This window comes from Salvelinus fontinalis, chromosome 2 (assembly GCF_029448725.1).
Source record: "Salvelinus fontinalis isolate EN_2023a chromosome 2, ASM2944872v1, whole genome shotgun sequence".
NCBI classification, from domain to species: Eukaryota; Metazoa; Chordata; class Actinopteri; order Salmoniformes; family Salmonidae; genus Salvelinus; species Salvelinus fontinalis.
Window position 1 is genome coordinate 100141281 of NC_074666.1, and position 25428 is coordinate 100166708.

The 25428-nt window shown below is 39.7% G+C and overlaps 2 protein-coding genes across 3 annotated transcripts; both read left to right on the forward strand.

Moving 5' to 3' along the window:
- The first annotated feature begins 4523 nt into the window (after positions 1 to 4523).
- On the forward strand, positions 4524 to 7889 carry LOC129833297 (stonustoxin subunit beta-like). Its single transcript, XM_055897798.1, has 4 exons — positions 4524 to 4691; positions 5129 to 5203; positions 5434 to 5480; positions 5958 to 7889. The coding sequence occupies exons 3-4, from the start codon at positions 5459 to 5461 to the stop codon at positions 6527 to 6529; spliced, it is 594 nt and encodes a 197-aa protein (XP_055753773.1). The 5' UTR covers positions 4524 to 4691; positions 5129 to 5203; positions 5434 to 5458; the 3' UTR covers positions 6530 to 7889.
- A 2880-nt stretch (positions 7890 to 10769) lies between these two features.
- Positions 10770 to 18469, forward strand: LOC129833280 (ATP synthase subunit d, mitochondrial-like). Of its 2 annotated transcripts, none has more exons than XM_055897753.1 (6): positions 10770 to 10876; positions 11474 to 11609; positions 11930 to 12026; positions 16884 to 16955; positions 17699 to 17761; positions 18116 to 18469. In XM_055897753.1, the coding sequence occupies exons 2-6, from the start codon at positions 11488 to 11490 to the stop codon at positions 18245 to 18247; spliced, it is 486 nt and encodes a 161-aa protein (XP_055753728.1). In that variant the 5' UTR covers positions 10770 to 10876; positions 11474 to 11487; the 3' UTR covers positions 18248 to 18469. The 2 variants fall into 2 exon arrangements, with proteins under 2 accessions (XP_055753728.1, XP_055753734.1); XM_055897759.1 differs by lacking the exon at positions 10770 to 10876 and adding an exon at positions 11077 to 11099.
- The last annotated feature ends 6959 nt before the right edge of the window (positions 18470 to 25428 follow it).

The window sequence follows — 25428 nt, forward strand, 5'->3', positions numbered from 1 at the left end:
TACACCAAGGTTCTACACATGTCAGAGAGTGTTACCACTACAACAAGGTTCTACACATGCCAGAGAGTGTTACCACTACAATAAGGTTCTACACATGCCAGAGAGTGTTACCACTACAACAAGGTTCTACACATGCCAGAGAGTGTTACCACTACAATAAGGTTCTACACATGCCAGAGAGTGTTACCACTACAACAAGGTTCTACACATGCCAGAGAGTGTTACCACTACACCAAGGTTCTACACATGCCAGAGAGTGTTACCACTACACCAAGGTTCTACACATGCCAGAGTGTTACCACTACAACAAGGTTCTACACATGCCAGAGAGTGTTACCACTACAACAAGGTTTTACACATGCCAGAGAGTGTTACCACTACAATAAGGTTCTACACATGCCAGAGAGTGTTACCACTACACCAAGGTTCTACACATGTCAGAGAGTGTTACCACTATACCAAGGTTCTACACATGCCAGAGAGCGTTACCACTACAATAAGGTTCTACACATGCCAGAGTGTTACCACTACACCAAGGTTCTACACATGCCAGAGAGTGTTACCACTACACCAAGGTTCTACACATGCCAGAGAGTGTTACCACTACAATAAGGTTCTACACATGCCAGAGAGTGTTACCACTACAATAAGGTTCTACACATGCCAGAGAGTGTTACCACTACACCAAGGTTCTACACATGCCAGAGAGTGTTCCCACTACAACAAGGTTCTACACATGTCAGAGAGTGTTACCACTACAATAAGGTTCTACACATGCCAGAGAGTGTTACCACTTCAACAAGGTTCTACACATGCCAGAGAGTGTTACCAATACAACAAGGTTCTACACATGCCAGAGAGTGTTACCACTACAACAAGGTTCTACACATGCCAGAGTGTTACCACTACACCAAGGTTCTACACATGCCAGAGAGTGTTACCACTACAACAAGGTTCTACACAGGAAATTGTTATATTAATGGTTGGTGGCAGTGAGTAACCAAATCATAGATTGCAGTCTGCTTGTCCATAGACTGCTTAGTACACAAACATTTTATATTTTGTAATTAGTGTGAACTATATGTTTAAAATAGGGCTGGAAGAAAATTCTGCTTGCCCATCCCTGATCTGTTTCTAGTGCTGGGTGTTTGAAAATGTTATAACAATGAATTTCAAGAAATCACCCAACCTTCAAGAAAAATCGAATGAATTTAAAACTATGCGAGTTTGTTTTCTGTGTCAGCCAATTGCAACTCAATAAAACGTGAAACTGGTTCAGGCTGCTCACTCCAAGTGCGCCTGCTGCTTGCTGAGGAGAGAGAGAGGGAGTGAACGGAGCCTTGGCCTATGTGAGTGCGACGATAAGAGGCCTTTTCCATGTAAATAAAACAAAAGTTAGAGGAGACGACGTGTACCCTGCAGAGATACTTTATGTTCAGTTTCAACTGTCGTCATGACGTCACTCCTTTATATAACAACAGTAACCAGAGGGTGGAGCTAACAGTGAGTCGCATGCAGTAAATAGTGACATTGTTTCGAATCTTCAGCTTATTTTATTATTTGTAGTCAATCTTCAATACATTATTTTAGCTAAATGTATAATTTACTCGAGACCAGATTTAGTTGAGTTTTTTCATCAAGAAACGTGAATTACTCTAAGTATATAATTGTAAACAAGCCTACAAACCAAACATGTTTTAATTTGAGAATGTTCATTTATATGCCTTAAATATTAAACTGTCTTAAAATATTTTATGATTAGTTGAATCAGGTGTGCAAGTGCTGGGCTATGAATCAGGTGTGCAAGTGCTGGGCAATAACCAAAATATTAAGAAACCCTGAGATAAACATTAAACCCGATAATTTAACAGCTCCCCCATCTTTACCAGACTTTTGACTGATAAACTCCTGTTTGTCAGCAACTAAGATCAAGTAGCAGTTCTACTAACTAGTAATATCTCATTCCAGATATTCATTCTCTGACTCTGTCCTTTAGAATAGATTGTTCAGAAATACTTACTTTATTTTCTACTCTCCAAATAGTGGTTTCTGCTGTCGTCTCAAAATGGATCCTGTACAAAACAACAAATGTACTTTCAGTTTCATCTCAGCCGTCTCCACACCCTCATACATGTGTTTAATTGGTATGTTCCACTAGATGGCAGTAACAGTGATGCCAACTTAGCAATTTTGTTGCTAGATTTAGCAACTTTTCAGACTACCCTGGCAACTTTTTTTTCAAACAGCACCTAGCAACAAATTTAGCTACTTTTAAAAATGTATTTTGAACTTTTAGCAACTTTTGAAAAGTGACTCAAATGCTAAAATGCACGCATTTACCCTCTAAATGAGACAAAAACGATGTTCTCTGTCACACACTCAGTCACAACACACGTGCCTGGCAGCAAAAGTGCATTGTGAGTGACGTCAGCAGCAGGCGCTCACCTCGTGCACAGGCAGCAGCAGGCCTGCAGCAATTACAGCAAATTGCAAATCATTGTTAGCTGACTGCAGTAGTACGGGTTAGACGAGCCAAACCCAATGAATATAGTTGGTCACGAATGTTTGATCTTGAACAGAACTTACAACATGTCTCAATCAAAATTGTACAGCCAGAAGAACAGAAAAGAGTGGGAGTCTGTACCTGAACAAATGTCAAATCATATTTTTCGTTGAAATGGCCTGCCAATTTGAGTAACGTTATTGTGTATTCTACGTAATGACATCACAACATCATTTAGCAACAAATCAACCTGCCTCTAGCAACTTACCCTGAAAATTAGTTGGCAACACTGGGCAGTAAACACCTGCTGTAGACTAGACTTTATAACAGTGACCACGTTTACACTCGCACAGTGTTATGATAGTAGCTCATATTCTGCTTAAGGTTTTTTTTCGGGATAAACTGTTAACTTGCACCTTTGATATCCCGCTCACGAGTATCCCTGTAACCATGAATAAACACAATATTCCTATTTGAAGTTAATTTGGGTTAAATGGAATAGTAACTAAAATAGGGATACTGACTGTAGGCCTATAACCTCTCAGCTGTAGTGTGATATTAACTCCTGCAGAATTAAGCATGATACATCAAATGCACATGTTGTCTTTGGGAACAGGAGTGGAGAAATATGGTTTATTTGGGAATGGGCATGTAATGTGTTATCTTTGATTCTGTTATTCAAGCAGACAGTATTTCAACTACATAAAATATGCACCCAAGATCAAAAGTATTTAGTAGTTTTCTCAGCTTTTCATTTCCTTAAAACGGGTCAAACTGATGACATTTGGACATTTTGCACAGGACCAATCTTTCACTGTTCTGGAGTTAATGTGTCCCTAAACAAACCAGACAACTTTACCCGCGTTAACTAGATTACTAATGCATTCATTCTATCAATGTAAAACATTATTCTGCTGAGCACTACTTTATTTAGTCTATCAATGTAAAACATTATTCTGGAGAGAACTACTTTATTTAGTCTATCAATGTAAAACATTATTCTGGAGAGAACTACTTTATTTAGTCTATCAATGTAAAACATTATTCTGGAGAGAACTACTTTATTTAGTCTATCAATGTAAAACATTATTCTGGAGAGAACTACTTTATTTAGTCTATCAATGTAAAACATTATTCTGCTGAGCACTACTTTATTTAGTCTTCAACAAGTTATGACAGAAGAGAATCTGCATGTATATAACTATAGTTGACAAACAAATGGGCTTCCAGATGTCAGAAATTATAATATGGCCTACCAGATGTGGGAAATTATAATATGGCCTACCAGATGTCAGAAATTATAATATGATCTACCAGATGTCAGAAGTTATAATATGATCTACCAGATGGCAGAAATTATAATATGGCCTACCAGATGTCAGAAATTATAATATGATCTACCAGATGTCAGAAATTCTAAGGTGTTGACATGCCACAGTATTCCATCAAAGATCAGCATATCCCAGGCACACTGATCCTAGAGCAGCACTCCTCCTCTTTATGAATACTGTCCCAGGTGACTCCTCCTGTAAGCTTCCCTGTCCAAGGAATAGTTGTGCCTTACGGTTTTGACCGGAGTTCACAGAAGGGGAATTGGTAAATATGCGGTCAGATTGAGAGAAGAGAAAGAGGCACATCATATAAAACATTTGATCTCAAATCCAATATGCTGGAGTATAGAGCCACATTTAAAATGTTAGCTTCACTGTCAAAATAGATATGGTGTGGACTGTATACTCAATACAATCTAAATCTGATACCTCAATGTCTGTCTTCTGACTGATACTGCTTCTTAAACTGGTCTGGTCAGTCTACTCAAATATTCATACAATACATTTTTCTCTCTACTAGCAATATTATGATAATTTCTAATAATGATACACTCATTCATTTATGAATAGATATGGCAGGTTTCAGGACACTGATATATCTGAATATGTTAAAAAATATACGGCCACTATTTTCACCACCAAAGAATAGCAGTGTGGTTTTAATATGATTTAACTCTTTGCAGGCTGTCATGCTGTCAAGTCACAGAGGAAGGCTGTGCTTCTCTGGTCTCAGCTCTGAGGTCAAACCCCTCACACCTGAGAGAACTGGACCCGAGGAACAATGACCTGAAGGATTCAGGAGTGAAGCTCCTCTCTGCTGGACTGGGGAATCCCCACTGTAAACTGGAGACTCTGAGGTCAGTATTCCTGTAGTTGGTCAACAAGTGATAACTGTTCACCAGATCCACATGTGTTTAGCAGGCACACATAGTCCACACCATATGTGTTTGGACAGTGAAGCTTACAGTTTTCAAATTGATTCTATACTCCAGCAATTTAGATTTGAGATAAAATGTTTTATAATAGACGACAGTACAGAATGTCACCTTTTATTTGAGGTTAATGGTGAGAGTTTAGTATGTTTGTTGTAGCTTCTGTAACTCTCACTCATTATTATTAATGATTCATTCATGATCTTTCTCAATCATGGTAGTCACAGGCTTGATGTAGTCATCGTGTTCAAAGAATATGGGACCAAATACTATACTTTTGAGTACTTTAATACACATTCATTAATTTATGAATAGGTATGGCAGGTTAAAAAAATATACTGCCACTTTTTTCACCACCAAAGAATAGCAGGAGACTCAGGAGTCAGACTGCTCTCTGCTGGACTGGAGGATCCACACTGCAGACAGGAGAAACTCAAGTATGTAGAGGGTTTATGTCAATGTTCATATCAGACATGTTTGAGTTATCAGGCCAGTTAAGACAAATATTCTTATCACCACTTGGACAAAGTTATATGCAGACTGTGAGGGTGTGTGTGTGTGTGTGTGTGTGTGTGTGTGTGTGTGTGTGTGCTTGTGTACGTGTGTGAGTGTGTGAGTTTGACGTGTATCACTCAATGACTGTCTGTTCTACTGCTTACCGCTACAGTGTGGAACATGGTGGAGAGCACACAATGAATCCTGGGCTTAGAAAATGTGAGTGTTGACTGCTGTGAAGAATATGACTAAGAATAAGTCTTAATTCAAGTTAAGTCAAAGTCAAAGACCACCATCATGACTTACTTGATCATATTAAATATAAGCTGTAGTTCTACAGAAGCAGAAATCAGGGACACCATCGTTTATAAAGAGTTGCTTTGACAATGTTTGTGTCTGTGTATGTGTGTGGCATGTGTTACATTAGAAATGTGTGTGGTGTGTGTGTGTGTGTGTGTGTGTGTGTGTGTGTGTGTGTGTCCCGTGTGTGTGTGTGTGTGTGTCCAGCATGTGTGTGTGTTCAGGATGTGAGTGTGTGTTCATCAATGCGTACAGGTGTTTGAGTATGTGTGTAATTAATGTGAATAAGTGTGTTTTATAAAACCATACAGTATAGCATATGATCATTCAACAAGTCTCAAGTTACCTTAACTTCTCCTTTTGATTTCTAATATTGTGTCTGGTTTCATCCATCAGATGCCTGTGATCTCACACTGGACCCAAACACAGTAAACAGACTCCTCTCTCTGTCTGAGGAGAACAGAAAGGTGACGGAGAGAGGAGGAGAGGGGAGAGAGGAGCAGCCGTATCCTAATCACCAAGAGAGATTTGACTACAGGAAGCAGATGCTGTGTAGAGAGGGTCTGACTGGGTGCTGTTACTGGGAGGTAGAGTGGAGTGGATTAAGTGCTGCTATAGGAGTGACATATAAAGGAATCAGCAGGAGAGGAGAGGGTGAGGACAGTCTGATTGGATGGAATGACAAGTCCTGGAGTCTGGTCTGCTCTGACAACAGTTACAAGGTCTGTCACAATAATAATCACACGACCATAGACGTCCCCTCCTCCAGCTCCCACAGAGTAGGAGTGTATCTGGACTGGCCAGCCGGCACTCTGTCCTTCTACAGAGTCTCCTCTGACACACTGACCCACCTGAACACATTCTACACCACATTCACTGAGCCCCTCTATCCAGGGTTTCTGGTTTATGACTCCTCAGTGTCCCTGTGTCAGGAGGTCCCTGTGTCAAACACAACTTGGACCTGCTGACGTCATCTGAGCGCGACTTATGTTTGTTGTTGGGTGCCGTTGGAAGCTGAAAGCTGAACGAGAGGTTCATTGTTTTTGTAAAGCTGACCGTGTTTTTATATACTTTTATTTTATGATTGATCCTGCGGCTCTGCTGGGCTTTATATGCTGTGAGTGCTGCTGTCTGTCCCGGCTATTGTAATGTTTTTAAAATTGTATAAACTGCCTTAATTTTGCTGGACCCCAGGAAGAAGAGATGCTGCCTTGGCAGCAGTTAATTTGGATCCATAATAAATACAAATAGAAAATAAAAATACAACATGGCGTTTCCCTCTAATCAAGGTTCAGTAAGACACTCTGGAGCAACAATGTAGAATATCTCTCTAGTGTGTAAACATATGATTGTAAATATTAATGAATACACACCATTGAAGTTGACAGACATTGTCAACTAGAGTCATTCATTAATAGAATGAATCACCCCACTGTGTTGTAAAAACTGGTTTCATTTAGAAATAATTTGTCTTGTTGTTATTGGGCTTCTTGGTGTTTGAAAATATTGTTGTCTGTAGAATGTTTCTTTGCCAAATTCTTGACACAACAAAATTGTTTCTGTATAAACTCAATTCCACTGAATGAAATGTACATGTGACAGATGTGACTAATAAAAGAGAAGAAGAGAGGTGTAAATGTTTTAATATTGATCAGAATATGACAGTACAGTAAAGGAGTACAGTAATAGGGGTTGTGTTCAGTACATAGAAAAGGGTCTTATTCAGTTGAAAAGGAAGCTGTTATGATCAAACACACACACACCTTAACTGTGTAAAATGTCACCTTCAATGGGGTCGTAGCTGTATCTTAGTAGTGTTTTTAGTGAATCTCCTTTCTCTATTGTCTCTGGTACAACACCCTCTGTGGGGTCAGAAACATTCAGGGGAAGTGGAAAGAGATCCTGTGACATGATTTCCTCTTTTTTACATGCATTTATTTTAAGCCTGCTAGGTTTCTGGTTGTCCACAATGATGACTCCTGTGTAAATACACACCCTTGTTACGTTGCAGCAAGCAGCTTCAGGAAGTGATACTGTGTATTCAGTTTTCACATTATAATATGCACTATTCTGTCATTATAATGTACACTATTCTACAAACATAATATACACTAATCTTTCAATATTATATCCACTATTCTGTCATAAAAAAAAATATATAAAAATTATAATATCCAGTATTCTGTCATTATAATATCCACTATTATGTCATTATAATATCCACTATTCTGTCATTTTAATATCCACTATTATGTCATTCTAAAATCCACTATTCTGTCATTTTAATATCCACTATTATGTCATTCTAAAATCCACTACTCTGTCATTATAATACCCACAATTATGTAATAAAATGTTTGTGTCTTTACCTTGAAAGCAATCTATGATTTGGTTACCCACTGCCATCAAGATTACAATTTCCTGCGCAGCCTTGGTGTCCCCAGCACTTGTCACATACAACTGAGAACAGAGATCAATCCCTTTTATTTAACTAGGCAAGTCAGTTAAAAACAAATTCTTATTTTCAATGACAGCCTAGATTTGTACCTTGTCAGCTCAGGGATTTGATCTTGCAACCTTATGGTTACTAGTCCAATGCTCTAACCACTAGGCTACGCTGCAACCCCGTCCCTGCTTCCAGCCTTCCCACTGTTTCTAGCATTTGCCTGTCTCCCTATCTTATTTCATTACTGTCTGAATAAAGTGGCAAACCAACAACAACAACAAAAATTAGCACAAAACAATATTAGCATACTTTACATTTCATCCCCCCAAAATCTCAAAGTAACAAAGTCGTCGAATTTTGGGTTAATTTAATTTTCCAAGAATCCTGAACACACCACATTTTCCACCCTGGTCACAGGCCTAAACCATGTAAAAATACGTACGCAGAATTGGAGGAAATTAAATATAAAACAGTAAAATCATCCTGGGGGAGGACCCCCTGTCCCCCATCCAGGGATTATGCCAGGGGGCAATGAAATTCACATAGCAAATCTCACTTCAATCTTTTTTCAAAAGTTGTCAGACCTGCTGGTTAACATAATGGATAATAATCTGTAGTTCACTTCAGGTAACAGGGTTGACCTTAAAATGAGGCACAGATTGTTTCTTTTTTAACATTAAAATGACTAATTTCCTTCAAATCAACACATTTATCTGACTTCTAATGTTGCCAAGAAATGTGCACCATAACTTCAACGGCCATTTTGTAACTGCGTTGTAGGCTACAAACGTACCTTCACTTTCATGATATTAGCAAATCACGTGGTTTGTTCCACGACATCAGTCGCTTTTGGGTAGTGAAAAAAACCCTCTTTGATTTCACCTAATTTTTACATTCTGTCATGACGAGTACATGTTCAACTTAATAAGCATGTTTTCCCATTTCAAGAAGTTAAATAAATTTAAATAGTGTCTATTAAGTGCCAAATAAAGTAACATGGTTGACCATAACAGGGTTGACGATTTCATGTTAAATCAGCCATAAATCCCGTCTGGCACAGTGGACGAGTCATAATAAATAAAGTAACAGTTTTGACCATAACAGGGTTGACGATTTCATGTCATAAATCCATCCGGCACAGTGGACGCGTCATAATAGCCATAAAAACGGTTCCAATGGTTTTTACCGCATTCATTTTTCATATTGTGAATTTGACGTGATGTTTTGATAGCCCTCTTGTAAGCCGTGTAATTCTCTCAATTCACTCTAATAAATTCGTTATGATAATTACTTTTAAAAGTGACCTTGTCGGAGAGAGATTTGTGTGGTTATCAAAACATCACGCCAGGGTAAGCCTACATGAAACACGGACCTGAAAAAATATTGGAACCATATCCGGGTATAATGATTCATACTGTGGTACTCAATGGAAGCTTTTTATGAGCAAGAAGGTGGGCCAATTAAATGCAAAAATTCTATCTATGGGTAATAGGGTTGACGTGTTATGCTTGACCCACTCAGTTATCCACCACAAAACACCAGAGCATGTCCAGAAAGAATGCAACCAGCTCACCTGCTTTTACTGCTTTTTTGGAAAAAAATAACATCAAAATAATTATCACCACATATTAGAACTAGAGTTCAGGTCACGTAACAGGGTTGACCTTAAAATGAGGGACAGATTGTTTCTGTTTTACATTAAAATGAATCACTAATCACATGAAATAAATAATAATATTCAGCAATGATTTCTTTAAAGCAACAAAATAAACAAAGGCTTTACAATCATGGTGAAAACTTGGAGAAATGTTGGGGTTAGGTGGGTTAAAATCTTCCAGGGTAAACAGAGGGAATTTTGCCACTTTAGCACGTCTTTATTCATATTCCAAATCAGATCTATAGAATGTTCCATGTGGTCTATATTAAAGAGCACTTCATTTAATATAACAAGCTTTTAAAATGAAATGTTGGTGCACAATTTCTACAAAAAATATCAAAGGTTTGTTGCCTCTCATAAGCAACCCGTTCTACCAGCCTATTAAAAAACAGGACACATTCATTTACGTCACTTCGATACAAAGTGATTTTTATAGCAGGTTAGTTTGAGCATTTCTGCTAAACGTAACCCTTTTCATAGACGTAACCTCATTCTCCTAATCTGCCCTTTAAATTCTCCTAACCTGCTCCGAAAAAGTGAAAATACTGTTTCCCATTATACAACAGTATGCTAAATTATATTATCCTAAAATCATTTCACTCATTCTATTGGGTCTCTTTGTTCAAAAGACAGGGCAGGGAAGTGAACCAAGTCCCTGGCGAGAAAGGCAAACCCCCTTTAGGGTTATAGGGTTAACTCACTTGGTGGGAATTGTTGCGAGGATCGCTACAATGCCCCCTCTGAACGGAAAGGCGTGTCCTCATGGTTCGACTAGTCAGTCCTTCACACGTCCGGGCCGTGCAATCTGATGGCCTCCCACTTCTGACACCAATGTGGCGAACGGCAGGGCAGGGAAGCGAAGCAGGGTCGCTGGCTTGAAAAGCAAACTCCCTACGCAGCAGGCCAATAGGGTAATTCTTGACTAAGCAAATACAACTCTGCCTCTTCCAGATAGGATAGCTGTCATACTTCTGTCAGAAAGTGGTGACAGGTACAATCTTAGAGATGGAAACACTATTTCAAAAATGATCTTTAAAATAAATATATATATAAAAAATGAAGTGTTCTGATCAATCTGATATGTAACAAGTGCAATACGCCAGCAGGCGGCAGCAACCCAAATCCACGTTGTAGTTTCTCGTCGAGATTATATGTTTCACTTCCGTGTCCGGTGAACCATCTTCACATTTGGAAAAACTTGTCCACTGTACGGTATGTTCTATCTTCAAATGGCATCTAAACGTCGATATTTTAATGTTTGCAACGTATATTCTATTGGGACAGATGATAAAGTTTGATATAAATTAAAAAACTCGAATTCTGTTTGGTCGACGATTGGTTGATATCCACTGCAACTGAGTTCTGACCTTGCAGTGTTGGCTAGCCAACTAACTAGCTAACTGCTAGACCTTCAGCGGACTCTTGCTCTTTGGACGTAAAATATGACGTTTGTTTGTCTAAAATATAACTAAATAAGATGATATAGCTAAATATAAAATATCCACTTAGCTACATTGTTGGATTGTAGTATCTAGGCAAAGCTATCGACTATTTGCTAGTTATCCTAGTTTAGTAGAACGAGAGCTAGCTAAAACGGTAACCAGCTTACCATCTGTCAGCAGACATGAGTTTGGCGCTGTCAGAACTTCTATTGGCTTTTTTGTGTTGGTTAGGACTATTACATCCATCCCCTCAAGTGTCTTTTAACGGTTTTGTTCTTTCATGTTATGATCAGTATCTCTTGTGGATTTTAGCAGCAATATTGAATATCGCATGACATTTATTTACGCTTTTTCCAATCGTTGACAGACACAGGCAGAAAGATGGCTGGGAAACGCGCGGCATTGAAAGCTATTGACTGGTTGGCCTTTGCTGAGAGGGTGCCCCCCAACCAGAGGGCCATGTTCAACAACCTCAAGACGCGCTCAGATGCCATCGGTGCCAAGTACGTAGCCTACCCAGAGTTAACATTTAGGCCTAGTTCATGACTAACACTTCAGAGCCAGCCAATAGAGGTAAAACTTTCACTTGCATTGATGTCAATGGGAAAATTAGTTTTTAAAAATTAGAATTCTCCCACCTAGCTTTTTATATGCCTATGTGAAAGGTTGTAATTTGTAAAGTTGTAATTGAATTACAAAGTATTGTCGTGAGTGGGTCTCGTACATGCATGCTAGTGTAAATGAAAAGCTCCACAATCTCACTCACACAATTATTGTTTTATAAGTGACATCAATGAGCTGTTGTTGATGGCTCTGTCTACAGGCTGTCCTCTCTGCCAGAGAAGCCTGTTACCATCGACTGGAGCTTCTATAAGACCAATGTGGCCAGAGCCGGCATGGTGGCTGAGTTTGAATCCAAGGTGAGATCCGAAGGCCTGTGATGAGTTTTATATGAGCTCTACCAGGGGAAAATACAGTTACACACTTTATTATACCGAACAAAAATATAAACGTTCCATGTTACAGTTCATATAAGGAAGTCAGTCAATTAAAATGAATTCATTAGGCCCTAATCTATGGATTTCACATGACTGGCCAGGGGTGCAGCCATGGGTGGGCCTGGGAGGGCATAAGCCCACCCACTTGGGAGACAGGCTCACCCACTGGGGAGCAAGCCCCAGCCAATCAGAATGAGTTTTTCCCCACAAAGGGGCTTTATTATAGACCGAAATGCTCCTTGGTTTCATCAGCTGTCTGGGTGGCAGGTCTCAGACAATCCCACAGGGGAAGAAGTCTGATGTGGATGTCCTGGGCTGCCGTGGTTACACATGGTCTGTGTTTGTGAGGCCGGTTGGACGTACTGCCAAATAAAAAATGATGTTGGCTTATGGTATAGAAATTACTATTTAATTATCTGGCAACAGCTCTGGTGGACATTCCTGCAGCCAGCATGTCAATTGCACGCTCCCTCAAAACTTGAGACATCTGTGGCATTGTGTGACAAAACTGCACATTTTAGAGGGGCCTTCTATTGTCCTCCAGCACAAGTTGCACCTGTGTAATGATCATGCTGTTCAATCAGCTTTTTGATATGCCACACCTGTCCGGTGGATTAAATATCTTGGCAAAGAAGAAATGATCAGTAACAGGAATGCAAAAAACATTTTGCGTATAGAATATTTTAGGTGGTCATTTATTTCAGCTCATGAAACATCGGACCAGCACTTTACATGTTGCATTTATATTGTTGTTCAGCATATTAGTCTGGTATGTAGTATTCTGTCCACTGTAACACTGGTTCAGTCAAAACAATATTTGTCTGGTATGTAGTATTCTGTCCACTGTAACACTGGTTCAGTCAAAACAATATTTGTCTGGTATGTAGTATTCTGTCCACTGTAACACTGGTTCAGTCACAACAATATTAGTCTGGTATGTAGTATTCTGTCCACTGTAACACTGGTTCAGTCAAAACAATATTTGTCTGGTATGTAGTATTCTGTCCACTGTAACACTGGTTCAGTCAAAACAATATTTGTCTGGTATGTAGTATTCTGTCCACTGTAACACTGGTTCAGTCAAAACAATATTTGTCTGGTATGTAGTATTCTGTCCACTGTAACACTGGTTCAGTCACAACAATATTAGTCTGGTATGTAGTATTCTGTCCACTGTAACACTGGTTCAGTCACAACAATATTAGTCTGGTATGTAGTATTCTGTCCACTGTAACACTGGTTCAGTCACAACAATATTAGTCTGGTATGTAGTTTTCTGTCCACTGTGTGGTACTGTAACACTGGTTCAGTCACAACAATATTAGTCTGGTATGTAGTATTCTGTCCACTGTAACACTGGTTCAGTCACAACAATATTAGTCTGGTATGTAGTATTCTGTCCACTGTAACACTGGTTCAGTCAAAACAATATTTGTCTGGTATGTAGTATTCTGTCCACTGTAACACTGGTTCAGTCAAAACAATATTTGTCTGGTATGTAGTATTCTGTCCACTGTAACACTGGTTCAGTCACAACAATATTAGTCTGGTATGTAGTATTCTGTCCACTGTAACACTGGTTCAGTCACAACAATATTAGTCTGGTATGTAGTATTCTGTCCACTGTAACACTGGTTCAGTCACAACAATATTAGTCTGGTATGTAGTTTTCTGTCCACTGTGTGGTACTGTAACACTGGTTCAGTCACAACAATATTAGTCTGGTATGTAGTATTCTGTCCACTGTAACACTGGTTCAGTCACAACAATATTAGTCTGGTATGTAGTATTCTGTCCACTGTAACACTGGTTCAGTCAAAACAATATTTGTCTGGTATGTAGTATTCTGTCCACTGTAACACTGGTTCAGTCAAAACAATATTTGTCTGGTATGTAGTATTCTGTCCACTGTAACACTGGTTCAGTCACAACAATATTAGTCTGGTATGTAGTATTCTGTCCACTGTAACACTGGTTCAGTCACAACAATATTAGTCTGGTATGTAGTATTCTGTCCACTGTAACACTGGTTCAGTCACAACAATATTAGTCTGGTATGTAGTATTCTGTCCACTGTGTGGTACTATAACACTGGTTCAGTCACAACAATATTAGTCTGGTATGTAGTATTCTGTCCACTGTGTGGTACTATAACACTGGTTCAGTCACAACAATATTAGTCTGGTATGTAGTATTCTGTCCACTGTAACACTGGTTCAGTCAAAACAATATTAGTCTGGTATGTAGTATTCTGTCCACTGTAACACTGGTTCAGTCACAACAATATTAGTCTGGTATGTAGTATTCTGTCCACTGTAACACTGGTTCAGTCACAACAATATTAGTCTGGTATGTAGTATTCTGTCCACTGTAACACTGGTTCAGTCACAACAATATTAGTCTGGTATGTAGTATTCTGTCCACTGTGTGGTACTATAACACTGGTTCAGTCACAACAATATTAGTCTGGTATGTAGTATTCTGTCCACTGTGTGGTACTATAACACTGGTTCAGTCACAACAATATTAGTCTGGTATGTAGTATTCTGTCCACTGTAACACTGGTTCAGTCAAAACAATATTAGTCTGGTATGTAGTATTCTGTCCACTGTAACACTGGTTCAGTCACAACAATATTAGTCTGGTATGTAGTATTCTGTCCACTGTGTGGTACTGTAACACTGGTTCAGTCACAACAATATTAGTCTGGTATGTAGTATTCTGTCCACTGTAACACTGGTTCAGTCACAACAATATTAGTCTGGTATGTAGTATTCTGTCCACTGTGTGGTACTGTAACACTGGTTCAGTCACAACAATATTAGTCTGGTATGTAGTATTCTGTCCACTGTGTGGTACTATAACACTGTTTCAGTCACAGCAATATTAGTCTGCTATGTAGTATTCTGTCCACTGTAACACTGGTTCAGTCACAACAATATTAGTCTGGTATGTAGTATTCTGTCCACTGTGTGGTACTGTAACACTGGTTCAGTCACAACAATATTAGTCTGGTATGTAGTATTCTGTCCACTGTGTGGTACTATAACACTGGTTCAGTCACAACAATATTAGTCTGGTATGTAGTATTCTGTCCACTGTGTGGTACTATAACACTGGTTCAGTCACAACAATATTAGTCTGGTATGTAGAATTCTGTCCACTGTAACACTGGTTCAGTCAAAACAATATTAGTCTGGTATGTAGTATTCTGTCCACTGTGTGGTACTGTAACACTGGTTCAGTCACAGCAATATTAGTCTGGTATGTAGTATTCTGTCCACTGTAACACTGGTTCAGTCAAAACAATATTAGTCTGGTATGTAGTATTCTGTCCACTGTGTGGTACTATAACACTGGTTCAGTCACAGCAATATTAGTCTGGTATGTAGTATTCTGTCCACTGTGTGGTACTATAACACTGGTTCAGTCACAACAATATTAGTCTGGTATGTAGTATTCTGTCCACTGTGTGGTACTATAACACTGGTTCAGTCACAACAATATTTGTCTGGTATGTAGTATTCTGTCCACTGTAACACTGGTTCAGTCACAACAATATTAGTCTGGTATGTAGTATTCTGTCCACTGTAACACTGGTTCAGTCACAACAATATTAGTCTGGTATGTAGTATTCTGTCCACTGTGTGGTACTATAACACTGGTTCAGTCACAACAATATTAGTCTGGTATGTAGTATTCTGTCCACTGTGTGGTACTATAACACTGGTTCAGTCACAACAATATTTGTCTGGTATGTAGTATTCTGTCCACTGTGTGGTACTATAACACTGGTTCAGTCACAACAATATTAGTCTGGTATGTAGTATTCTGTCCACTGTGTGGTACTATAACACTGGTTCAGTCACAACAATATTTGTCTGGTATGTAGTATTCTGTCCACTGTGTGGTACTATAACACTGGTTCAGTCACAACAATATTTGTCTGGTATGTAGTTTTCTGTCCACTGTGTGGTACTATAACACTGGTTCAGTCACAACAATATCAGTCTGGTATGTGTGGCATGCTGTAACGTTGATTCAGTTTACATCATGACTAAGTTGTTTCAGAGTAGAACATGTCATCGTCGATCCCTATCAGACATCGGTATGATCAATAACGTTCTAGAACCGGGGATGGGTACTGGAACTTTATGCTTCATTCAAATGTATTTATAGATACCACTATCGCAGTACTAGTACAAGATACCACTCTCGCAGTACTAGGAAGTAAGGAAGCCAAGGAAACTACATGAAGTGGACAACATTTCTTGAGGAAAACAGTCCTAATGTTCCTTTATGTTGTCAGCCAGAGTCACATTTGGGTTTTTTTCAAGCTGTAACACACAATAATAATTTAGATACTGTAGGTTTTACAGGACCAAAGAGTTCAGTTTGCTTCGTGTTTTCTTTTTTTGCCAAGGGAAATCTGATATGGTAGTATCGTGATAGTGGTATTGTGATGACACTAATTTATATAGCCCTTTCTACAACAACATTAGTCCCAAGTGCTTAACAGTTAGTATTGGTCTGTTCTATTTCCTGTCCCCCTCCTGTCCTCATCTCACCCCTCCTGTCCTCATCTCACCCCTCCTGTCCTCATCTCACCCCTCCTGTCCTCATCTCACCCCTCCTGTCCTCATCTCACCCCTCCTGTCCTCATCTCACCCCTCCTGTCCTCATCTCACCCCTCCTGTCCTCATCTCACCCCTCCTGTCCTCATCTCACCCCTCTCCTCCTGTCCTCCTCTCACCCCTCTCCATGTCCTGTCCTCCTCAGTTCTCAGCCCTGACCATCCCTGAGCCCAAGGACACAGCCACAGCCGCCATCAACACACAGGAGGCAGAGGCGGTGAGTTGTGGGTTAAAGGTTACTGTGCAGAATGACTCTTCACTGCTCTGCTGTAGTGATTCAGAATAACTCCTCACTGCTCTGCTGTAGTGATTCAGAATGACTCCTCACTGCTCTGCTGTAGTGATTCAGAATGACTCTTCACTGCTCTGCTGTAGTGATTCAGAATGACTCTTCACTGCTCTGCTGTAGTGATTCAGAATGACTCCTCACTGCTCTGCTGTAGTGATTCAGAATGACTCTTCACTGCTCTGCTGTAGTGATTCAGAATGACTCCTCACTGCTCTGCTGTAGTGATTCAGAATGACTCTTCACTGCTCTGCTGTAGTGATTCAGAATGACTCTTCACTGCTCTGCTGTAGTGATTCAGAATGACTCTTCACTGCTCTGCTGTAGTGATTCAGAATGACTCCTCACTGCTCCACCTCATTCCTGTATTAATATTACAGTAGCTAGATAATTAATAAAACATTAAATGTGTATTATGGCACTTTGACACAGACACTGTTGTGTTGTATTGTTGTCTGTCCTGGAGGAAGTGGTGATGAATGAGCTCAGAGTTCCATCTCATTATGCAGAGCACTCGTTATGCAGAGCACTCGTTATGCAGAGCACTCGCTATGCAGAGCACTCGCTATGCAGAGCACTCGCTATGCAGAGCACTCGCTATGCAGAGCACTCGCTATGCAGAGCACTCGCTGCTCTTGATGCTTCCTCCATTATTATTTTCTTCTTTGTTTCAGAACAAAGCTGCTGTTGCCTATGTGGAGGCTTCCAAAGCTCGTATCAGCCAGTATGAGAAGGAGGTGGGTGACACACACACTCCAAACCACACACACACTCCCCTACACCGGGTTTTCCCTAGACTGTCTCTCTTCCACTATTTAGAGACGTGCAGTTCTCTTCTCTGTTGATCCACCTTCCTCTCTTTCACTATTTAGAGACATGTAGTTCTCTTCTTCTCTCTGTTGATCCACCTTCCTCTCTTTCACTATTTAGAGACATGTAGTTCTCTTCTTCTCTCTGTTGATCCACCTTCCTCTCTTCCACTATTTAGAGACATGTAGTTCTCTTCTCTCTGTTGATCCACCTTCCTCTCTTCCACTATTTAGAGACGTGTAGTTCTCTTCTCTCTGTTGATCCACCTTCCTCTCTTCCAGCTGGAGAAGTTCCAGAACATGATTCCCTTCGACCAGATGACCATCGATGATCTGAACGACACGTTCCCTGAGACCAAGCTGGACAAGGAGAAGCACCCGTACTGGCCCCACAAGCCCATCGCTGAGCTGTAAACTGGCCCCACAAGCCCATCGCTGAGCTGTAAACTGGCCCCCAGCGCTGTCTAGATAATATTCTACTTTCCTCTGATGAAAGGTTGTATAGTGTCCTTTGTATAAAGTCAAGTCCTGTTTCATCTACAAAGACAGTTTGTGAAATAACTGCTTATTGTTATTGAGCAACTGAGTAAGGTCATCTGGTCCTTTGAATGGAAATAAACATTTATGGAAATTGAATATGATTTGTGTTATTATTTTGTGTAATGTTTATTTAACAAAAGACTCTTAAGGGGTTATAGTAGTTAAAACTATTTTGTGAGGGCACATCAACTCATGTGAAAGGATTTTCCATAATCACTTAGGCCGTTTAGAGTAAGGGAATATCCTGATGTTCTGTGTTGATTCAGTAATACAGGACTGTTGTTTTACGACAGACGTACTGCTCGTTTCTGTTGGACAATCCTCTCCGCTGTCCATCTGTCCAAGTGAGTTCCCTCCAGAGAAGATCCCACCATCTCCTCCTGGGAATCTACTGGTGCTTTGTGTTGATTCAGTAACGTACAGTATAACTGTTGGACACCATATAGACAATGTCTAACAATGGGCATGTCCCAAACTGCACCCTATTCCTGATACAGTGCCCTACTTTTGACCACAGCCCTATGGCATCCTATTCCCTAAATAGTGCACTAGTTTTGCCTGGGGCTCTTGTCAAGAGTAGTGCACTATATAGGGAATAGGGTGCTATTTTGGGTGTAGCCATTAATGAAATTGTTGGTATACATTAGAACACATCTCTCCCCTCCTACAACTGTACTGGCTTCATCCCCTGGAGCCTTTTGTTTGGAGAAACTCTAAATGACTTGTCTGTGTCAATCCAACTCACAAGTCATGGGAAGAGGTCTTGTTTCCTGTCCTCTGGGTTTTCTCATGTCTACAGGTAGGTAGCAGTGATCTTCTGCTCAGGTGTGACGGGCCTAGTTCAGAAACAACCCCCACCCATTCTCCCATGACCTTCTCAAGCCTTTCAAATCTACATCTGTGTACCAAATGGCATCCTAATCTCTTTCTAGTGCACTACTCTTCTTGACCAGAGCCCTGTGGGTCCTGCTGAAAAGTATCCCACTAAATAGGGAATAGGGAGCCATTTTGGGCACAGGCAAGATGTGCCGAGGTGGTATGGGCTAGAGGTTGTTTCTGGAAAGGGCAAACCCTATGTTATGTTCTGTTGACTATAGGATGACCCAGTGTTGTCTGTGTTCTGATGGCTATAGGATGACCTTGTGTTCTGATGACTATAGGATGACCCAGTGTTCTGATGGCTATAGGATGACCCAGTGTTCTGATGACTATAGGATGACCCAGTGTTCTGATGACTATGGGAACACCCAGTGTTCTGATGACTATGGGAACACCCAGTGTTCTGATGACTATAGGATGACCCAGTGTTCTGATGACTATAGGATGACCCAGTGTTCTGATGGCTATAGGATGACCCAGTATTGTCTCAGTGTTCTGATGACTATGGGAACACCCAGTGTTGTCTCACCGGTAGCTCATCCATCATGACTTGAGTTGGACAGCACTCCTGTACTTCACATGGTTGTGGCCACGACCCCAAGTCTTTTAGTGTGTGTGTGTGTGTGTGTGTGTGTGTGTCAGTGTTGTTCCTCCTTTGTTATGACTACAGTATAAATCTCCCTGTCTTCATGGTTGGAAACATGAGAGGTCTCCAGGGCCTTTTCTACATGAGGCTCAGTCTCACTGTGTTATTCTGGGTTCTCTGGCAGACTGCTGGACTGGCTCTGATGTTAGGGGTTTGGGCAGACTGCTGGACTGGCTCTGATGTTAGGGGTTTGGGCAGACTGCTGGACTGGCTGCTGATGTTAGGGGTTTGGGCAGACTGCTGGACTGGCTCTGATGTTAGGGGTTTAGGCCGAGTGCTGGACTGGCTGCTGATGTTAGGGGTTTGGGCAGACTGCTGGACTGGCTCTGATGTTAGGGATTTGGGCAGACTGATGGACTGGCTCTGATGTTAGGGGTTTGGGCAGACTGATGGACTGGCTCTGATGTTAGGGGTTTGGGCAGACTGCTGGACTGGCTCTGATGTTAGGGGTTTGGGCAGACTGCTGGACTGGCTGCTGATGTTAGGGGTTTGGGCAGACTGCTGGACTGGCTGCTGATGTTAGGGGTTTGGGCAGACTGCTGGACTGGCTCTGATGTTAGGGATTTGGGCAGACTGCTGGACTGGCTCTGATGTTAGGGGTTTGGGCAGACTGCTGGACTGGCTCTGATGTTAGGGATTTGGGCAGACTGCTGGACTGGCTCTGATGTTAGGGGTTTGGGCAGACTGATGGACTGGCTCTGATGTTAGGGGTTTGGGCAGACTGATGGACTGGCTCTGATGTTAGGGGTTTGGGCAGACTGCTGGACTGGCTCTGATGTTAGGGGTTTGGGCAGACTGCTGGACTGGCTGCTGATGTTAGGGGTTTGGGCAGACTGCTGGACTGGCTCTGATGTTAGGGGTTTGGGCAGTGGGTTGAGGCAAGCATTTGATTCAGTCAGTGTCAGCAATGTAATATGGTGATGGAGCAATGTGGGCTAATATGGTCTAATTAAATGACTGTTGCAGTTGAACTCCCTCAGTCAAGATTAACCATGTTTCACATTAACCAAGTTGTCCACAGTGAAACCTTGACCTACTGACCTTAGTTAAGAATGTTCATTGAAACTATTTGGAACAAACACTTGTATATTATATTCATAACTTGTTTTCCCTTTCCTGTTTTCTTACTGCGTGTCTTCTTACTGTATATTCTTACAGTGTGTTCTTACTGTATATTCTAACTGTATATTCTTACTGTGTGTTCTTACTGTATATTCTTACTGTATGTTCTTACTGTGTGTTCTTACTGTATATTCTTACTGTGTATTCTTACTGTATATTCTTACTGTGTGTTCTTACTGTATATTCTTACTGTGTGTTCTTACAGTGTATTCTTACAGTGAGTTCTTACTGTATATTCTTACTGTGTGTTCTTACTGTATATTCTTACTGTGTGTTCTTACTGTGTGTTCTTACTGTATATTCTTACTGTATATTCTTACTGTGTGTTCTTACTGTATATTTTTACTGTATATTCTTACTGTGTGTTCTTACTGTGTGTTCTTACTGTGTGTTCTTACTGTATATTCTTACTGTGTGTTCTTACTGTGTGTTCTTACTGTATATTCTTACTGTGTGTTCTTACTGTATGTTCTTACTGTGTATTCTTACTGTGTATTCTTACTGTGTATTCTTACTGTGTATTCTTACTGTGTATTCTTACTGTGTGTTCTTACTGTATATTCTTACTGTGTGTTCTTACTGTATATTCTTACTGTGTGTTCTTACAGTGTATTCTTACAGTGAGTTCTTACTGTATATTCTTACTGTGCGTTCTTACTGTATATTCTTACTGTGTGTTCTTAGTGTGTTCTTACTATATATTCTTACTTTATGTTCCTACCACAGAAATTAATACAGTTTCCCAGCAGGGGGCAGCATTTGTCTGTAATACAGATGATTGGCCTAATAGTATTGGTTAACTATCAGATACTTTAGCTGTGCTTCATTGATCTTGCTTGGTGCAATTTAAGCAATAGAATATTCCCAAAAGTGCAAACCCCACCCATATGGCACTCCAGGCAAGCTCAATCAAACGGTCAAATAAAGAAAACAAATTCTTATTTGAACCCAGGTCTGCTATGAAACCCTGGTCCTCTGTCTTTCTCCATCTCACTATAGGTTGATGGGGAACCAGGACAGAGAGAGGAGTCTTCCTCCCCAGCCAGCAGTGAGGACTCTGGGGTTAGCACATCACCGTGTGTTCAGGCTCTGCCCGCTCATTAGGCCACAATAGGGGTTGCATTGTCTCACTCTCTCTTCCTCAAATCTGACACAAACAAAGGTGCGATTGTTGCATGATTTTTACACCCCGATGAAAATGCCAGTGAGGAGGGAGGGAGGAGTTTACCAGACCGTTCCTGTCTAATGGACACAGGTCTGGTTGTTGACTAGGAATCAGTCTGATATTGCATTACATGTTGTACTATAATATGATTCATTATATTTAAGTGAAAATACATTTTATCCAGGGGCGTTTCCAGCTAAGACACTACATCACTTATTCATGTGCACACCGAATGGAAAATAGCCTTTTTATATCTGTGCAGCTTGCGGCTGTGGCATTTAGGATATTTAATTTAGTCCAATGATTTGTAATTGAGTGTTCTTCCGTAACAGTTAGCGATTCTACTCTTATAATAGCATATTCATTGAGTAATATAATAATGCTATCTTAGTAATAGCATTACTAATGTGACTGCACCCTTGTGACACAGGCCTTCTGCTTTAACACACACACACACACACACACACACTCTGAGATCTCTATACTGACGAACCATATAGAATATAATACATTAGAACAGAATATATTAGAATAGATTAGAATATAATAGATTAGAATAGAATAGAATAGATTAGAATATAATAGTTTAGAATAGAACAGAGTATAATATATTAGAATAGAATATAATACAATAGAATAGATTAGAATATAATATATTTTAATAGATTAGAATATAATATATTAGAATAGATAATAATATATTAGAATAGATTAGAATATAATAGATTAGAATAGAACAGAGTATAATATATTAGAATATAATATAATACAATAGAATAGATTATATAATATATTTTAATAGATTAGAATATAATATATTAGAATAGATAATAATATATTAGAATAGATTAGAATATAATAGATTAGAATAGAACAGAGTATAATATATTATAATACGTATTATAATAAATTAGAATAGACTAGCATATAATAGAATAGATTAGAATGTATTAGATTACAATATAATATACTAGAACATAATATATTATATTAGAACATATTAGAATAGAATAGATTAGAATATAACATATTAGAATAGAAGGTAAAATAATATAATAGATTAGAGTAGACTAAAATGTTATAGAATAGAATATATAAGAATAAATAGACTAGAATAGAATATAATGTATTAGAATAGAATAGACTAGGAGGTAATATAATAGATTAGAGTAGACTAGAATGTAATAGAATATGATAGGATAGAATAGAATAGAATGTATTAGAATAGAATAGACTAGGAGGTAATATAATATAATAGATTAGAGTAGACTAGAATGTAATAGAATATGAAAGGATAGAATAGAATAGAATGTATTAGAATAGACTAGAATGTAATAGAATAGAATGTATTAGAATAGACTAGAAGGGAATAGAATATAATAGATTAGAGTAGACTAGAATGTAATAGAATATATTATGATAGAATAGACTAGAATAGACTAGAATGTAATAGAATAGAATGTATTGAAATAGAATAGACTAGAAGGGAATATAATATAATAGATTAGAATAGAATAGACTAGCATGTAATAGACTATATTAGGATAGAATAGACTAGAATAGACTAGAATCTATTAGAATAGACTAGAATGTAATAGAATAGAATGTATTGAAATAGAATAGACTAGAAGGGAATATAACATAATAGATTAGAATAGACTAGAATGTAATAGACTATATTAGGATAGAATAGACTAGAACAAGATTGTTCCCAGAGGGAACCTCAGTAGATGCTTAGACCAGCTGGATGGACTGAGGTTCAATAAGCAGCTCCTTGATAGAAGAGCTTTTCTCTAGTCTGAACCGACTGGTTCTTTTACAGTATCCATAGTTATAGTACAGACACTGACTTCTGTCATGGAGCGGATTCTGTCCCTAGTCTGCCTGCTAACAGGTGATCCAGAGCCTCTGGCTTCCCCTACAGGGAGGTGAAGAGAGTTCAGCCTGTCCCTGCCTCGTCACACGTACACCAGCCCACGTTCACATCACCCTCCCTGGGTGTTAGGTTAGTGTGGTGGTGGTGGTGGTGGTGGTGGTGGTGGTGGTGGTTGCGGAGGCCGGGTTTCAATATTGCTCCACACTCTCCAACCCTCCATCAGTAATTCTACTTTAATTAATTCCCTGCCAGATGGAAAATTCCTGTGTTTTTTGTTGTTTCAATGAAATGCTGTGTGATGTGTTTCATTGTGAAGTCAGATTGGATTGGTGGTGAACTGATCTGCTTTGCTACAGTGCTGCGCGGAAGGAGGCAGGAATGCTGATAACTCTAGAAGGTTTACAGTTCTCAAGCAGTAACCATGGAGATAGCTCTCACACAATGGGGTCCTTTTAGAGCCACAGAGAGGGAGTGAGTTCTCATTGAGTCACTGTGGTCCTGTGGTGTGATATTAGGAAAGAGCTCCTTCCCCTCTCCTCTGTTCTGTTAATTACTGGATTAAGTGGTGACCATAGAGATTTACCCAGAATCACATTATTATTGACTGGCCTGAGTAGTAACTAGAGTTTTAATAAAGTCAACGCTTCTCATGATTGGATGTAAAAGGGATAAGTCGAGTAAAGTAGCTGGGTTTCATCAATGGACTATTTTGGGTGCACACACACGCACGCACGCACGCACGCACGCACGCACGCACGCACGCAGGCAGGCAGGCAGGCAGGCAGGCAGGCAGGCAGGCAGGCAGGCAGGCAGGCAGGCAGTCAGTTAGTCAGTCAGTCAGTCAGTCAGTCAGTCGTGGAACAAGTACTCAATTGTCATATTTGAGTAAAAGTTTTTTTAATTTAGAAAATGACTCAAGTGAAAGTCACCCAGTAAAATACTACTTAAGTAAAAGTTTTAAAAAGTATTTGGTTTAAAACATACTTAAGTATCAAAAGTAAAAGTATAAATCATTTCAAATTGCTTATATTAAGAAAACCAGACAGCACTATTTTGCTGTTGTGTTTTTTTACGGACACTCAGACATCATTTACATATGAAGCATGTGTGTTTAGTGAGTCCGCTAGATCAGAGGCAGTAGGGATGACCAGGGATATTTGGACCATTTTCCTGTACTGCTAAGCATTCAAAATGTAACAAGTACTTTTTGGGTGTCAGGGAAAATGTATGGAGTAAAAAGTACCTTAGAAAAAAATGTTGGCGTTGACTGCTCAGATAAAAATGATGACATAAAGAGCCGTTGTGTTGAAACACCGTGTGTGAGAATGGTGAACTTACTAAATAACTGAAGAGTTTGACTGTGTGAT